The 18,521-nt window shown below is 40.0% G+C and overlaps 1 protein-coding gene and 1 long non-coding RNA gene across 3 annotated transcripts; one reads left to right on the forward strand and one right to left on the reverse strand.

Annotated features, from left to right (window-relative positions):
- The first annotated feature begins 10,434 nt into the window (after positions 1 to 10,434).
- LOC122146938 lies at positions 10,435 to 12,827 on the forward strand. 2 transcript variants are annotated; one of them, XR_006161282.1, is made up of 3 exons: positions 10,435 to 10,841; positions 11,881 to 11,908; positions 12,033 to 12,827. It is a non-coding gene; the product is annotated as an uncharacterized LOC122146938 (long non-coding RNA). The 2 variants fall into 2 exon arrangements; XR_006161284.1 differs by lacking the exon at positions 11,881 to 11,908.
- A 1,024-nt stretch (positions 12,828 to 13,851) lies between these two features.
- On the reverse strand, positions 13,852 to 17,176 carry sox9a (SRY-box transcription factor 9a). The gene is made up of 3 exons (XM_042767086.1): positions 16,501 to 17,176; positions 16,074 to 16,324; positions 13,852 to 15,950 (listed from the first exon to the last, which is right to left on the reverse strand). The coding sequence occupies exons 1-3, from the start codon at positions 16,932 to 16,934 to the stop codon at positions 15,238 to 15,240; spliced, it is 1,398 nt and encodes a 465-aa protein (XP_042623020.1). The 5' UTR covers positions 16,935 to 17,176; the 3' UTR covers positions 13,852 to 15,237.
- Positions 17,177 to 18,521: the final 1,345 nt, after the last annotated feature.

Consider the following 18,521-nt stretch of genomic DNA (forward strand, 5'->3'; position numbering starts at 1 on the left):
CACTGAATGTCACATAGCTTTAGGTGGCCTTCATAACTCATGCTAGAATCTGACATTTGACAAATGCTGTCACAGAATCTTCAAGGAACACTACCTGTCAAACTATGATGTGTGAAACAATCTGTAAGGACATTCACACACTGTATGAGTTTACATTCAAGATGCATCTGATTCAACGCAATGAGATTTTCCAACATTTAGATGCTTTCTATCATGGTATCTTTTCTGAATTAAATCTCTGTGATGCGTACACACTATAAATTTGAATTTGGCACAATCAAAGCCACATATTATTTCAAGATGAAAGTGATCACCACAGTGTTTTCAAACACCTTTGAGGCATTTAATGTGTTAATGGGGAACAGATGTATGTGCATATGTACACGAGAGAGAGAAAGAGTCGCACTGGGTCTCGCAGCAGTCTGTTTGCCAGGTCTTCACTATGTCCATCATCTTCCTACTAGTTCGTCCATCTATAATCTAAATGGATAACTAGTCCTTGCAAACATGCATACACAGACACAGGCTCTGTAAAAGCCAATTTGGGAACATGCCTAATCTTTTCTGTTTCTGGAAACTGTGTGTGTGACATTTCTGTGCAGAGGACATGGGGCCATAGAAACTTCTGGATTGCATTATTTCCTCAAATATCAGAAACACTTTCCTCAAAGTAAAGGTTTATCAGTGAACCAGATGCAACAGAATATCCCTTTACATTTTTTTTTCCAAAATATTTAGAAAGATATTTCATGATTGGTGTTGTATTTATCATTCCCCGGTCTTCTGTCAGCCATATGTCAGGCTTTTGGATCATGTCTCATTTTGTAAGTCAGAAGCAGATGACCTTTTTCTCACCCGCTCTCACTGGACTGAAAGGACCCCCTAGCTCTCCATCAGACACCCCTTTCACTGACTGATGAATTGGGACTGGCATCCACCCCCTTCCTGAATGGGCGATGTCCTGTTAGAAGGATTGGGAGGGGGGTTGTACACGTGGGGCGAAACTCAACCGAGCTAAATGAGAGATTGTCACTCATCCCAAACTCACTCTTAACTGTCAATCATTATGACAAATGAGAATTACATCATCAGGGTCTTGAGGGAGGGAATCCTTGGGGGTGCCATGGATTCACATGCATATGCATGTGTTTGCGTGTATATTTGTCTACTTAAGGCATCTACCCTAGTGGCTGATGTTGTAACTACATTCTGTGTTATTCAAAAATCTTTCCCCTATGATGCCATTAAGATTTTTTTTCCCCCGCACACAGTATACAGTATAATTTTATAATGTAGTAGTTGTTTTACCAGTGTCCTAATATTTTTGGAAGACTCTTAAAGTGTAAAATGTATTTACTGTATATTTCTCTCTGTCGTCTTGCTTTGATATCTCAGCTTTGCATAGGTGCTAGTGAATGGTTTGGAAATGCACATTCTTGTGATGTAATCAGCTGATATATTAACAAACATTTTTTTGCAGTAATTAAATTGACAATGATAACGCTTGAATCAGTGAATCTGTATTAAATGTGATAGCATATTTTGACCACTGGAATAAAAAAAGAAGAAAAAAAAGAATTGCATAATGAAAGTGTGAATTGTTCCAAATTAAATACAACTTCAGTACATTTCACACAGGAAATAAATATGGCAAAGCCGATGATCCCTGCTGTCTTCAGAATTAATGACTCTGTTGGATCAATCAGAGAATGAGCTCTTAAATATTATTCTGACATGCTTGTCATTATTGGAGCAATGAAAATGATCAAGTTGCAGTCGTTGATTAGAATATTTTTCGACACAGAGCGGGTCGATTTTCTGTTCGTGAAGCACACTTATTATTTCAGTCTCCAACACATTCAGCTTTTTCCACTGCTCCTTTATTACTATCAGATGCTTTCTGATTGTGGTGTCTGTTCTTAAATGAGATTTAATAACATAGCAGATTTTTGCCAGCTTTAAAGCACTGACCTGTGAAAGGATATCCCGTTCCATACGCAACTACTTGTTGGTTGAGTAATCGTCTTCTCTCCAATTTCTCAACCGTGTCTTTGGTTGCTCTTTTTTTCAGTGGTGTTCAAGCATGGACGAGATAATCAAGGAGGCGCTCTGACGAGGCTGCAGATGAGAAAATCATAAGGGAGGTAAATCTGGAGACCAAATGTTGTTTTGGTCTTGTTGTGCTTGTAAAGAGGCAAAATTACAAACATAAGAAAGCAAGACTGAGGTCAGAAATGGGAGTCCGTTGGTCTGAGCAAGAACGAGAGCAAAAGCAGCAAGAAAACAGAAGGATGGGAAAGTGAGAAAGTTCATGGAGATGATGCAAATCAATAGAGCGCAGCAGTGAGGTTCTGGAAGTAAAAATCCTGTTTAATTTAGCTATAGAGAATTTTTTTTTTTTTTTTTTTGGAAGAAATAATGTATGCATTATTCAAAACAGACCTAATATGCACTACTTCTTCTTTTAAAAGGGTCATATGACGTTGCTAAAAAGAACATTATGTTGTGTATTTGGTGTAATGCAATGTGATTATATGGTTTAAGGTTCAAAAACCACATTATTTTCCACATACTGTACATTATTGTTTCTCCTCTATGCCCCGCCTTTCTGAAACGCATTGATTTTTACAAAGCTCATCGTTCTGAAAGCTCATCATTCATCCAATGCGTTGTGATTGGCTGAATACCTCAAGCGTGTGATGGAAATGTTACGCCCCTCACCATACTGTGATGACGTCTCCCGGCATGACCAGACAATACCAATAAATAATTTGTTGCATCCAGTGGGGATATAATTACTGATTATAATGACTTACACTGTGTTTTTACGCGTTGTGTTGTGTATCGCGCTGCGTAAACATAAAACCATGTCTGCATTTGTGATCTGAGAAACAACAAACAACAAGTCTACTCTACTGCTCAAAACTCGCATTTGAATCATCATTGGAAAATTCTTTAAATATGTAAACGTACTTACAGTCTGTGAGTCAGATGCGCCAGACTGTCCTTGCAAAGTTGGAACTGCCCCACTTTATAGAAACAGCCTTTGAGCACAGAGACATTGTACTGTAGGTTACTCTGCAGGTTCAGGAAACAGTCCTCCATTAAATGTGTTGCACACATCTGAATATTTGGGTTGAACTGTTCTGGAACAGTGTTGTAAATACAACTTAACCACTGATTTCTAGTTGTGTCCTCTTTTGGAAGGCCAAACAAAGTAGTTTCACAACGAAACACACAGCGTCACACATGGTGGGCTTGAGAATGGCGCCGCCGGCGGATTCATTGAAGGAGCGGATGGTGGGCTTGCGGCAACCACACGTGATGACCCCGGGCTTGACTCGTCCACAGTGAAAGCCGATCCGGCGATCCACAGTGCAAAGTTGATGTATTTCCTCAGCGACCAACACGGATCAGCTCCAGGCATGATGAAGTGGATATCGTCCTCTTTTGGAAGGCCAAAAAAAGTAGTTTACACTTTCACAATGAAACACAACATCTATGCGACATGGCGGCGGCAACAACAATACTACAGCGAGAATCAAAGTTATGCCTTATTTCTTTGCATGAACATTTGGGCGGTGTTATGCAAATCTTCCCACACAGTCACGTAGACATATGATGGTGTGTTTAAACGAGGTGTTTTAGGAGGGTGTGGTTGACTCTTAACTTTTATAAAGAATATCTCTTTGGATTTGAGACTTTAGTCTTTGCAACTTTACAGATCTTCTTTATGCACCAAGAGCTTGTAACACTCCAAAGAGAAAGGAAGAGTTGAAATCGCATCATATGACCCCTTTAAATTCCCAGTGAAAGACTACACTACCCATAATCCTCAAGCGAGATGCATTAATTTCTCATTATTACCATGGCAACTGGAACGCACAAAATAAATAAATAAATAAACAGATAAAATAAAATAAATAAATAATTGTGTGTAATTATATTAAGAGTTTTATATTGTATAACTGTTTCTGATTTGATATTGTCATTGGCAGTGCTCCTAGGGATTATAGTTCATTCTGACAAGTTCAGTTTTTATTTATTTATTTTTTTATATACTTTTTTGTTTTAAATGAAAATGTGCAGTATTTTGATTTATCTCAGAGCTGGTTAATGGCGAGTAAATACATTTTTATAATGCCAATGGAGAAAATGAATGGGACACTAATATTCAACAGTTTTGTACAAGCAGTTACAATTTTTTATGTGTTTGCAAGAAGTCTCTTCTGCTCATCAAGGCTGCATTTATTTGATCAAATATACAGTAAAATCAATAATATTGTCAAATACTTGTACAATTTTAAATAACTGTTTTCTATGTGAATATATTGTAAAATGTAATTTATTTCTGTGATGCGCAGCTGTATTTTCAGCATCATTACTCCAGTCTTCAGTATCACATGATCTTCAGAAATCATGAAAATATGCTGATTTGCTGCTCGAGAAACATTTCTGATTATTATCAATGTTGACAACAGTTGTGCTGCACAATATATTTGTGAAAACAGTGGTACTGTTTTTTTTCCTTCCCAAAAATCTATTCAAATTTTTTTCTAATGTTTTATGCACAATAAAACATGCTGAAATACTGAACTGAACACTGAAAAGGGGCCGTAATAACCTCTGTACCTCCGAAAGAAGATTAGGCAGAGTAAAACTTCAGCCTAGATCACATTTGTTGTTTCAGCATGAATCTGAGATGAGAAGTACGTGCTCATACCAGCTAGCTTGTCTGCCAAGGGCATTAGTTCTCTGTGTCCAGAAAGACAGATGCGTTTTTGGGGTTGTTAACACTATCAGTCACAGTTGCTTGCTTAATCTTTTGAATGATTTTGAAATAAATGAGAATAACCACTAAAAATAGGCAGAAACATCCGTGGGCTTTAGTAGTGAAGATGTATGTGAAGATAAATGCCCTGACTTCTCAATCGCTTTCTTTCCTGCTGTCCTTCTGATTTGCAGTGGCCTACAGAAACCCAGTGCTAAATGTCAAAAACAGGCATGGATAGTTGAGCTTGCCTGGCTCAGCTATAGCTCACCTGGCGTCTTGTCTTTCTTTGTTCAGCTGTTGTGTCTGCACTGATATTTTAAGCCCATGTTTTTAGGGCCGCGCTGAAGACACAGAAGACAAAGAAAGACGTTACTCTACAAACAGATTTTCCAGAGCTGAATGCAGCGAGTATGTGTTATTCTCCATGTTTTTACTTAAAGTAATAGATGTTTTTATCAGCTGTTTGGACTCTCATTCTGACGGCACCCATCCACTGCAGAGCATCTATTGCTGAGACACTGATGCGATGCTACATTTCTCCAAATCTGTTCTGATGAAGAAACCAACTCATCAACATCTTGGATGGCCTAAGGGTGAGTACATTTTCAGCAAATGTTTCATTATTTGGATGAATTAAGTTCCTCAGGTGATATGCAGATCAAGTGCATGTGTGGGAAATCCACTCTTCTGCTTAGTCACCGAGATGTTCGAGCTGTAATCAGTGTCAGCTCATCTTCTATGGAGGCCAACAATGTGTCTGGTGTGACTCTTGGTGGTCTCTGATCTCTGTGGCTAACAAGTTGTGGTTTATGAAATCATAAAGCGTTCTTTTTGCTCCACCCCTTTCCACATATACAGACAAACACACACACACACACACACACACACACACACACACACACACACACACACACACACACACACACACACACACACACACACACACACACACACACACACACACACACACACTGTTCTAAACACTTAAGTCAAGTCAGGTCTGCTTTATTGTCAATTCTTCCACATGTACAGTACATACATACAGAGAATTGTGCTAATGTGCTTGAGGAAGTGTGTGTGTGTGTGTGTGAGAGAGAGAGAGAGATAGGAAGAGATAAAAAGTGACAAATTGCTGCATCTGTTGGCTGTGCAGTGCATGCCTCTGCTAATCTCCAGTGATATATGCACCGTCAAGACATAAAGCCTTGCAGCCTGTGGGGTTTTGTGAGTGTGTGTTTGTGCATTCACACTTTTTATGCAGTAAGTCACACCTCCAAGAGGTCTGTGTCCGTATGTCTCCGTCTATCAGCGGAAAACATCTGAATCACAATATGAGAAAAATCCCTATTAGCTAGCATGTTATTTTGAGTTCTAACTTGTGTGTGTGTGTGTGTGTGTGTGTGTGTGTTTAACGCAACATTTTGCACAAGACATTAAGACTGTGGCAACTACAAAGAGCATTTGCTCTGATGATAGGGGATTATGTGTAATGTTTGCATCTGTCGGGGCTGCAGTGAGTCAGTGGCCTCACCAGCTGTGCAAGCAACTGGTTTTCTGCATATGGAGGTCAGGGTGAGATAACCCTCATGCGGATGATTTATGTTTGCATACATGTGTTCTCCTGTGCGTGTGTGTTTCTTCCTGATTGTCAGATGTCTTCCTGGTTGTGTGGCTCCACAACTGTGAAGTTCTTCAGCAGCAACATTTGTTTCTGTCAGACATCTTGTTCGTGGTGTTTGGTCAGGGGGCGTTTTCTATATCCAGCTTTATATAGAAAGCATATATATATACACACACACACACAAAATGAAAATCATATTATTATATTATATACATTATATCTATATGTATGTATCCACACACACACACACACACACACACACACACACACATATATATATATGTATATATATTATATACATACATACATACAATTCGAATGTCATGGAAAAATTCATTTATTTCAGTAATTCAACTCAAATTGTGAAACTCGTGTATTAAATAAATTCAGTGCACACAGACTGAAGTAGTTTAAGTCTTTGGTTATTTTAATTGTGATGATTTTGGATTACATTTAACAAAAACCCACCAATTCACTATCTCAACAAATTAGAATACTTCATAAGACCAATAAAAAAAAAAAAAAAACATTTTTAGTGAATTGTTGGCCCTTCTGGAAAGTATGTTCATTTACTGTACATGTACTCAATACTTGGTAGAGGCTCCTTTTGCTTTAATTACTGCCTCAATTCGTCGTGGCATGGAGGTGATCAGTCTGTGGCACTGCTGAGGTGGTATGAAGCCCAGGTTTCTTTGACAGTGGCCTTCAGCTCATCTGCATTTTTTGGTCTCTTGTTTCTCATTTTCCTGTTGACAGTACCCCTTAGATTCTCTCTGGGGTTCAGGTCTGGTGAGTTTGCTGGCCAGTCAAGCACACCAACACCATGGTCATTTAACCAACTTTTGGTGCTTTTGGCAGTGGGGGCAGGTGCCAAATCCTGCTGGAAAATGAAATCAGCATCTTCAAAAAGCTGGTCCGCAGAAGGAAGCATGAAGTGATCCAAAATTTCTTGGTAAACGGGTGCAGTGACTTTGGTTTTCAAAAACACAATGGACCAACACCAGCAGATGACATTGCACCCCAAATCATCACAGACTGTGGAAACTTAACACTGGACTTCAAGCAACTTGGGCTATGAGCTTCTCCCTTCCTCCAGACTCTAGGACCTTGGTTTCCAAATGAAATACAAAACTTGCTCTCATCTGAAAAGAGGACTTTGGACCACTGGGCAACAGTCCAGTTCTTCTTCTCCTTTAGCACAGGTAAGACGCCTCTGACGTTGTTTGTGGTTCAGGAGTGGCTTAACAAGAGGAATACGACAACTGTAGCCAAATTCCTTGACACGTCTGTGTGTGGTGGCTCTTGATGCCTTGACCCCAGCCTCAGTCCATTCCTTGTGAAGTTCACTCAAATTCTTGAATTGATTTTGCTTGACAATCCTCATAAGGCTACGGTTCTCTCGGTGGGTTGTGCATCTTTTTCTTCCACACTTTTTCCTTCCACTCAACTTTCTGTTAACATGCTTGGATACAGCACTCAGTGAACAGCCAGCTTCTTTGGCAATGAATGTTTGTGTCTTACCCTCCTTGTGAAGGGTGTCAGTGATTGTCTTCTGGACAACTGTCAGATCAGCAGTCTTCCCCATGATTGTGTAGCCTAGTGAACCAAACAGAGAGAACATTTTGAAGGCTCAGGAAACCTTTGCAGGTGTTTTGAGTTGATTAGCTAATTGGCATGTCACCATATTCCATTTTTGGTGGGTTTTTGTTAAACGTGAGCCCAAATCATCACAATTAAAAAAAACAAAGACTTAAACTACTTCAGTTTGTGTGCATTGAATTTATTTAATACATGAGTTTCATAATTTGAGTTGAATTACTGAAATAAATGAACTTTTCCACAACATTCTAATTTATTGAGATGCACCTGTATATAAAGAACTGAATAATATAGTTACATTTTGTGACAATATAAACAATCATGCAGCCAAGATTTGCTAGATATTATATATTGTTTTTCGTGATTATATTGTATGCAAACAGATGTGTAGTGCCGGGGCGATAATATAGTTACATTTTGCAATCAAGCAGCTAAGATTTGCTATATAGCACAGTATATATTGCTTTAAATATTAGATTATATCACAAAAAAAGTATACAAATATAGTAAATGATGATGCCTTTAATGTGGAATCTGTTTTTAAATGCTTATGTATTTCACAAAGTTGTATCCAGATTGACTCTGTTTTAGTAATGGGTGCTGTCAGACACTTTCAGTAACTCAGGCATGTGGATCAGATGGAAGCTCTGCTTCTGTCCCATAAGACCATGAAAAAACCCACACTCGTCATGGTAAAAGCCCCTAGTCCAAACAACTTCCCCCCCATACTCAGTGTCCACACCTTTCCATGTGGCCTCAGTAGAGCCTGCTAAACCTCTCCGCTCCTTTATCTCTCCGGACAGCTCGGGTCATCACGGCTTTGTTGCTACATTTAGACTCGTCATATTTTCTAAAAGTGCAGATGTGTGCAGAAAACCCTTTTTCTCTATCCAAACTTGCAGCAAAGGCACTGAACCCTGAACCTGAACCCAGTCGCGCAGATCAGTTGTTTGAAACTGGCCTCTCAATGTAAACTCCTTCCAGCCTCTGAATAAGGCTCGGTTACAGAGGAGGTACGGACCGTGTGCTGTGTGTATTTACCCTGGTTAAAGATGTTATTTCTACCACATGAGCTGACGCTGGGAGAGCCTGCGTTTAAATGTAATCATACTTAGAGAACTGATCATAGGCATTCTGCTGTAACGGGATACGTGTGTAGCCGGGTAAAGATGCTCGCCGCTCCGGAGGAGTCGAATGGGACGATATGGTGGATGGCTGGGCTTTATTTGTGTTGAGATATGAGATGTTGTCCGTGTCACACGTGTGATGTCTTCCTCCACATGTCATCTGCTCCGCTCAGACCATGTGGTTTTTAGCCGAGCCCCACAGATGGAGTCATTCGAAACCCATCAAAACATCAGTTGGTCCGAAGGGTAGTTTGTATGTATTAAAACACTGGAAAAGCAGGCCGGCATCAGGTGAAGTACTTGTCAAATGCACTGTTTGGTTTCATTTTGAGATAACACATTTCATTCATTTGCATTATTCCTGTGAACTGCGGTAGTTAAATGCCAAATAGATAAAAAGAAGTGTCCTTTAGACTTGAAACCACTTCCTTTTTGGGATTCCATGCATAATGAGCTTTTGATAAGGCACTTTGGGAAATGGGAGGGGAAGTGAATGCAGTGTACAAAACCATTAAAAACCCAATTTATCACAGTCACAGTTTAAAGGAACAGTCCAGACAAAAATGAAATTGTCTATTTACTTGCCCCCATGTTGTGCTCCATTTTAGTGGAACATCTAATATCTGTCGTAGCTGTTGAATCTCATTTGAATATGCAGATTAGATGCATCATGATTGGTTACGAGACACCGGTGGCGTTTGGCATGATAAAATGCATTAGTTTAAATTTATATTTAATGCATTTAGTTGAACTTTTGTTTTTGACCCACCTTAATAGAAGTACATCTTTATAAGTAATTTTATAATTACTACTGTTGTCTTTGAAATATAGTTAAAGTGTGCTGCCGAATGTACTGACAAGCATTAACTAAAATATACTTTAATGTTATTTCTATTGAAATGCGCGTCATGTATTTAAATATATTTGTAATTAAACTTTTGTAATGATTACGTTGCAATTTAGTACATGTAAAATATATGAACCTTCTGTGATATCATGTAATATCAAATAACACACTAGTTAAAATGATAATCAAGTGCTTTAGTGTGTTTGTCAACGCATCAAAATAAGTGTAAAGCATGACAAAACATTATTAAAACAGTAATACGTTTAATTCAGCATTGTTGCACTTTTTAAAAGTGTACTTAAGTGTGTTCAGAAACATTCATGAAAGTGTCTCTCTTTAAGTGGCCTTTTATTTCATTGATAGCTTACTTGCAGTTTATATATATATATATATATATATATATATATATATATATATATATATATATACTTTTAAGATTTTAAGTACTCTACAAGAGCACATTCAATAAAATTAAGCACATTTCTTTTTCACAAGGGTGTTCACAATTCTTTTTCATTGTATGGGAAAGAGCAGCGTGAACATTCTACTAAACGTCTCATGTTGCGTTCCACAGATTTGGAACAACATGAGGGTGAGTAAATGATGATAATTTTATTTATTTTTTTTAAGTGAACTGTCCCTTTCGATATTTAATACATTGATTAATGCATGAAATATTTCAAAGTGTATATGCCCTTCAATGTTTTTGCAATAATAAATTGTAGTATGTGACCTCGGGCATCTTTTCAACTCAGGGAGTCCGGGGAGTCTGGCCACACCAAGCTGAACTGTGAACTTGCAACTTCCTGTGCTGTAGGCGTCTGTTGCTAGGAAACAAGTGGCCCACTCCGTCAATTTCAGCTGGGGTGAAATGTGAGTGTTTTTCTTCACTTTTTTCTATGAGCTTTGGCTGGCCGTCTTTTATTGATGTACAGTTTCCTTTGAGTCGCAATGAGACTTTCTGTGGGCCAGGACACTTTCAAAAGAGAGGAAATGGGGGTGTGTTCGGAGGTCAAATGCTCCCTTTTGTGGGGCTCCTGGGGGACAATGACAGTGGGGTGATGCTATGTGGAGGCGAAGGGGTGAGCTCCTTTGGGACCGACAGGGGTATAGCAGGTCTGGGGAGGGCAGATGCTGCATGCTGCCAGAGCCCATGTGGAAAAGTCCAGTATGATAATACGGCAGAGACCGAGAGAGATCATAAATTTTTAACCAAGCTTCATACTGTATTCTCTTTAGCGCAGCATAAGCAAACAAGCTCACCCCAGGGGCTGAAATTTGAATAAGCAAATTCTTGCTCCTGATGTTTTTAATGAGTTCAGTGCAGATGCAACAGAGTAGACTGGCTTTTTATAGCAATGAAAAACGAGGCCACAAAATAATTACTTACCCTGTCAATAGAATATTTTCTTGTTTACAGGAGAGCAGGGAAGACTCTAACGCTAAATAAATCTGTAATAAAAGCACAATGCACTTACCCTTGTCATATCAGGTATGTGTACAATTCAATCCCCCCCCACCCCCCAAAAAAAGTTGGTAACACTGTACAGTACAATAAGTATTCATTAATCAATAGTTAACATGAAAATTTCAATATTTAATAATATATTATTAAAAACAAAAGTTAATATTATATTATAGTCCTGAGCTAATATGAACTAACATTGAACAAGTTGCATATAGTATTATTAAATTAAGAGATTTAAATGACATTGATAATGACTGCTAATATGTTGAATTTAAAATCTTTAAACTCAGCGTTTTCAGAATAAATTAACAAAAGTGTTACATTTTCCCGTCTCTCCCTACTTTGTAATTCAGAGGGTGTTCCTGCAACGATACAGTGAATCATACATCATTTAATTGTAAAAAAAAACAGCTTAACGTATTCAAATTCTGTATTTTCTCACAGAAATGCCACACTTGATATTGCAGGTCATGTAAGTGTGTGGCATTTTTCATTTTATGCTTTAAATTTTTCATGGTTGCTTTGTTAGTGAAGTGGGATGTTGCCAGATTCCTCTTTTTCATCCTTATTTTGTGTTCTTATTTTGCATTTGAAAGGACCACCCATTGGGCTCGGAGGAGAGAGATTCCCTGCACGCCGTCTCCTTGGAATATTAATGGGCTTCTCCTGGGAAAACTGCCCACAGAATAGGCCACTCCATCGCTGTCTCTGTTTCCGCTCAGCTGTCCTGAGGGTACGTGAGGGTGTTCGGTACAATCCGGTCTGGAGAAAACTCAAGTACACCTCAAACTTTTGTTTTGATGTCTCATTAAGAACTCTTGAATGTTTCTTTTTTCCCCCTATAATGTCAGTAAAATATATTACTGCTTTTATTACACAATAAAAAGCACAGGAACAGCTACATTTATGATGTCAAATTCCTCAGTCTCAACTTTAGAACCGTAATCAGTAATAAGACATATTGGTTGAAATGAGGGGTCATTAGCATTTGGGAACAGATCGTTCGAGCATTGAGAGAGGTGACAATGATGCCGATCACCACTGGTTTTCATCACCGGAGCTGCATACTTCTTTCCCACTCGATGGCAGAAGCCGAGACATCTCATGTGTTTCGCCATTATGAGAGTGACCGTCCTAATGGCTTCTACAGATGGCAGAGAAATTTTCCTTCAGTCCCTTTCACATTCTTTATCTGTATTTGACTCTCTGTCACTTGCTTTCAGTCATTCCACTATTTCCTCTGCCCCGGTCTGGGTCTCTGAGGTGAGCGCTGAGTTTCTGGCACATTTATGTGAAGAATCTGTTTTTAACAGCCTGCCAAGCTGTGAATATAATAAGATGAATTTTAAATGACATGGAAGGGTAATTACAAGTGGAGTTGGAATGCCCCCCCCCCCCCCCCCCCCAAAAAAAAAATAATAAAAAAAAAAAAATAACTGTTTTCTATGTGATTATATTGTAAGATGTAATTTATTTCTGTGATGTGAAGCTGTATTTTCAGCATCATTACTCCAGTCTTCAGTGTCACATGATCTTCAGGAATCATTCTTATATGCTGATTTGCTGCTTAAGAAACATTTCTGATTATTATCAACGTTGAAACAGTTGTGCGGCTTCATATTTTTTTTTTTGCAGAAACGTTGATACAATTAGATTTTTATTTTTTTTTACAGCAAACAAATGCATTTTACAGCATTTATTTGAAATAGACATGTTTGTAACAATGTACAAGTCCTTATTCCCACTTGATCAGTTTTAATAAAATCACTTATTTCCCCAACTTTTCAGCGGCAGTGTCGAATATATGGCCATAGATAGATAGATATAAATAATACTGTGCATGTATGCTGTTTTATTGAGTGAATAATGGAAAGCGACCGCGATCAGACAGAGAAACCCTGAGGCCAAGCATGACAGTACATTCGGTAGCACTACATTATCATTTGCAAATATGAGACTGTGATGATTCTACAGTGTTAAAGCCAGAAGATGTTGTTGTTTCTGGTTTTGTAATTACATACCAGCATAGATGACGCAATCACATAATAGAGCTGAAAATTACAATAAATTGGTAGAACATGATGTCTTTGGCATGACGGACTTGTCAATATTTCCCTTTACTGACCGTTTAGAGGAACAAACCTACGGAACCACATAGGAAAACCAAATGCTGTTTTTCTTTCCTTTTTCACTCTAACAATACGAGTGTTATAATGTGCTGACTATAGGGCCCTCCTGTTGTTTCATCTGCGAGAGGGAGGCAGTGCTTACATAAGAAAACTCAAGTTCGTCATTGCCGGAGACATTCCACCCCCTAAGGCTAAACACAAACCATACATATTCATGCTTAGTGCTGTAGAAATGTAAGTGGACACAGATTATGAGTCAACTTCAGACAATAACAAGCCGTAGGTGTCTGTTTTACGTTTTATTCTCACTTTTATTGCAAATATAATACAAAAGATGAGCTTCTTCAAAGGCAGTAAAATGTTAAACTTTTTAAAGACAAAAAAACTTGTTCAGTCTTGTGTAAAAAAGATATCAACATCAGTACAGAGATCACTGAAGTTGAGTAAAGCACAAAATCGGAAAGGGAAAATGCATAAGCAAAGAAAGATGCCAACTAACTAACTTACTACTTAAAAACAACTACAGCTTCAAATTAGAGCATCGTAAAACTTTCCAAACGAAAGACTACGCTTCCAGTTTAATCAGCCTTATTTTAGAAACTGCAACAGTATTTTGTGCATGACACAACTGGTTAGAAATAAAGACAAATAAACATTTAAAATAGAAAAATCTACATACGATAAATAAACATGATGAATACAGAATTTTACCATATTAAGTACCAGCCCTCTGTCTAAATGGCCCGTTGGATTACATGACACCATATTCAGAGGCGCAAAATAACAATACTTTTTATTTTGTATAAAGTATTAAAGAATAAAATGCAAATAATTTCTTTGAAATAAAATTAATACTAATAAATAAATTAAAGGGGTTAAGATGGGATACAAAAGGAGGGGCTGTAAGATGACACCTGTAGGACTGCAGGCAGCTAATGACATGCAGAGGTCAAAGGGCACTTCCTGGAGCTGCGACACATGTTGTTCGACACTCAGTAAATTCTCAGCTGCCGCTGCCACGTAGATATTCCCGCTAATTCACTTCCAACATTTGACAGGCACTGATGCTGGTTGGGGATAAAAGCATGAACGAGAGCTTTAAAAAAAAAAAAAAAAAAAGAATACGGTTGGATAGGGATGGTATTTTACAGGAACATAAATAAAGGGCACAGAGTCAAACTATTAAACATAAAATGCACCGCACGAGGACTAGAGACAATAATGGGTGTTACTGATGGAAAAAGATGGGAGAAAAACAAGGAATGACTACCAAGAGTGGTTTAGTAAAAATAGACTTTTCTACAAGAAACACAGAAGGCCGAAGAAAAAAAAAACAACATGTTAAGAAAACATACACAGTACATATTAAAGTATCAATAATCAATAAGTCCTCACAGAGGAATCGTTTCTCAAAAACGTTTCTTTTCTTGCAAACAAGGCTAAAAATATATATATATATATATATTCTAATCCCGATTTCAGGCGATTAAAAAGGCACGTTGGGAGCCGTTTTTCTCGAAGTCCAGCTTTCTTTCCTACATTTCATTGTTGTGTGTGTGTGTGTGTCTGGGAAATTCAAGTGTGTGTTTTAAAGAGAGTGGAATGATGTGGAATGAGTCCCATCAGCCTCTGCTGCGTATCTGCTCGACGGTGGGCGTGTGACGGCGAGTCCTCAGGGTCTGGACAGCTGTGTGTAGACCGGCTGCTGGTCCCAGTGCTGGGGACTGTGGTTGGATTGGGGAATGGAAGGAACCCCGGCAGAGTCAGCGATGGGTGTGTACATGGGCCTCTGGCTGGAGCTCATGTAGCTGAAGGTGGAGTACAAGCCGGAGCTTTGACCTCCAGTGTGGGTGTAATAGGAGTTGGCGCCGCCCTGGTGGTCAGAGTAGTCGTACTGCGCCCGGGTATTTGATTGGAATGAAGTGCTGTAGTGCTGGAGGTGCTGGACGTTGAAGGAGCCGTAGCTGACGTGCTGCGGGGAGCCCTGCTGCTGCTCGTTGTAGTGGCTGGGACTGAGCTGTTCGGTTTTGATGTGTGTTGTTCTCGGTTGGTCTTGATCCCCGGCGCCGCCCGTCCCGAGTGGAGTCAGCTGGGCGCTTGAAGGGCTGCCGTTTTGAGGCTTCCCCATCCAGGTGGCATAGCCGCCCACGTAGGACGCGTTGGTGGCATGCCCGTTTGGTGGCAGGTACTGGTCAAACTCGTTGACGTCGAAAGTTTCGATGACATCGTTGCTGAGCTCGCCGATGTCCACTTCACGGAAGTCGATGTTGAGCGGACGCCCCGTGTTTTCCTGAAGCGGACGGGCCTCTCGCTTCAGATCCACTTTGCCTGGCTGCACATCAGTTTTTGGGGTGGTGGGAGGAGTGGGCGGCCCTTGGGACTGGCCTGTTTGGAAACGGTGGAGGAGGGGAGAGAAGTTAGAGAGCGAGTTAAGCACCGCACAGGGGACGCAACAGCAAGAGTGAAGAAAAAAATTTAAAAAACTGAGATTAACTCGAATTCGCCCACCTGAGTGCTCGCTGGGCGAGTGCACTTCTCCCATGCTGGACGCGGGCGAGTCGGCTTGCTGGAGGGCTTTGAAGATGGCATTCGGGGAGATGTGAGTCTGCTCGCTGCCGTCCTCAGACTCGCTCTGGCCGTTCTTCACCGACTTCCTCCGCCGAGGCTGATACTTGTAGTCGGGGTGATCTTTCTTGTGCTGAACCCTGAGGCGCTCAGCCTCCTCCACGAAGGGACGCTTTTCACCCTCGTTCAGCAATCTGCCCAATGAGCACAGCAATGAATCTTTTCCTACAGTACATACTGTTACTACTGTGTATCCTGCATGCAGTTGTGTGCTATTATAGTACTTATGCATATGCATTAATGCACTTTGTTGCAATTAAATTTAAAACGCAAATAGAAATGTGTGTTGAAGAATGAAAAAAGCTTTTACCTCCAAAGTTTGCCCAGAGTTTTGCTGAGCTCGGCGTTGTGGAGGTGCGGGTATTGATCCGCGAGCTTCCTGCGCGCGGCTTGCGCCCACACCATAAACGCGTTCATCGGTCTCTTCACGTGCGGCTTGTTTTTGCTCGAGCCGTTCACTCTCACCGGCATGGGCACGAGCGTCCAGTCGTACCCTTTCAGCACCTGAGACACCGCCTCTCGGATGCACACCGGGAACTTGTCTTCTTCGTCCTTCTTGAACTCGCCGAGCGTCCCGTCCGGAGCTATGAGGCTGTTCTCGGCCGGGCGGGTGTTCTCCGTGTCGGAGCCCGAGCCGGAGCCCGGGGAGCCCGCGGAGTCCTCGGACATGCTCGGACTTGGGGCGTCAGACAGACACTTCTCTTGCTCATCTGTCATTTTCAGGTAGGGATCTAGTAGATTCATGCGAAGACTGTAGATGGACGATCTCAGAGAATTCGTACGGCAGTCCCGACTGAACGCTTCGCCTCCCCAAAATACTTTCCAGCTATTAATTCCTGCAAATCCACTGAATCGCGGCGCTCGCTTTCAGAAGGCAAGCGTTTGAGTGTTTCTGCTGGTGTCTGCAAAAGCAAAGCGCTCCCCGTGCGCTCCCGTGTAGTATTTCCAAGAGAGGGACGAACTTTGGTTTGTCAGCTGAGCGCGCACGGGCTTTTAAACTGCACGCGCAGTGACGACAAGGAAAACGATGCCTGCTCGTACCCACCCCTCTCTCACTCTCAATAATTATCACCCACAAATTTAACATTTGAGAAATCTGCTTTAACTTTCTTTCAAAAAGCACTGTTTTCATCACAAGTGCTTGCTGAAAACTCCAGCTGCTGTGTGAAACAGAAACTGTGCGCCAGTACAGCCTGAAAATGTTTATCTTTAGGATCGGACACAATTCTACATACACCTCGCAAGACTTCAAGCGAATGCAAACAATCTAATGGGCTTAAATATTCAAGCCACTGGCTTTAATTCGTTTATTTAGTGACTAATTTTGGAAAGCTTGGCTCAAGGAAGTGTTACTCAGTCAGTGACTCAGCAGAGCTTTCCACTCGCACTAATTCTTTCTTTTCGACAGGTTTGGAGAAGCTGCAAATATTGTTGTATCTATTCATCAAGCTCCAGGCAGTCCGGAGATGGTGTCGGGGCGACTCGCTGGGTGTTGTCATGAAACTGACCGATGGGTGGAGACAGAGTTCTGTGCTCAGTGCAGAGTTTGTCTGTGTATAATAGGCCTAATGCAAACATTGGCCATGCATTGCTGATTAAAAACAGCTCAGGTCTCTGTATTTTTGGTCACACTTATCATTTATATAGGGGAGACCGGGGAGTGTTAATACATTCTATTTAAATGTCTAGCATTTTTTTTTTCAAAACATGTTTCAGACTTTGAAAATAATATAATATTTGTCTTCTACCAAAAAAAAAAAAAAAAAAAAAAAAAAAAAAATGAATCTTGAAATCAACATATTATCCCTGAATCATTTAAATTTAGGAAGTACATGATGACATTGCAACCAAACATAGACATTTTAAATTGTATTTAAATTGTTATTTATTTTGTGCATAAATGTATTGTGGTTTAGATCCACCCATCCTCATTTCACCTCAAAACTCTATATAAAAATAGAAATGCATAAAATTGGAACTTGTGTAAGTAAAGCTCTTTTTTAAATTTAGTTTATAATGTAATTTTATTTTCTTTATATGTAGTGGTGCTCGTGTATGAAACTGATTTTATCACAGTAGCTCATTTCTAATAGGTTTAAACTAATGGTTTTACTCTAACTTACCTGGATTGATCGAAGACCTCTTTCAGGATCCATTTTTGTGCAATCTTTTGATTGTATATGCTTGTGTGCACAAATGTTTTATTATTTTTTTAAATCTCACAATAAAGGGTTCTATAAACAACTGCCAAGTGTTTTGTAGTAGGCCTATGCATGCAGATCTCTGATTTCCTCTCGTGGTCAGTGCTTGGGCAGATGGAGAAAGGCAGAC

Source organism: Cyprinus carpio, chromosome A12, assembly GCF_018340385.1.
Source record: "Cyprinus carpio isolate SPL01 chromosome A12, ASM1834038v1, whole genome shotgun sequence".
Classification (NCBI taxonomy): Eukaryota; Metazoa; Chordata; class Actinopteri; order Cypriniformes; family Cyprinidae; genus Cyprinus; species Cyprinus carpio.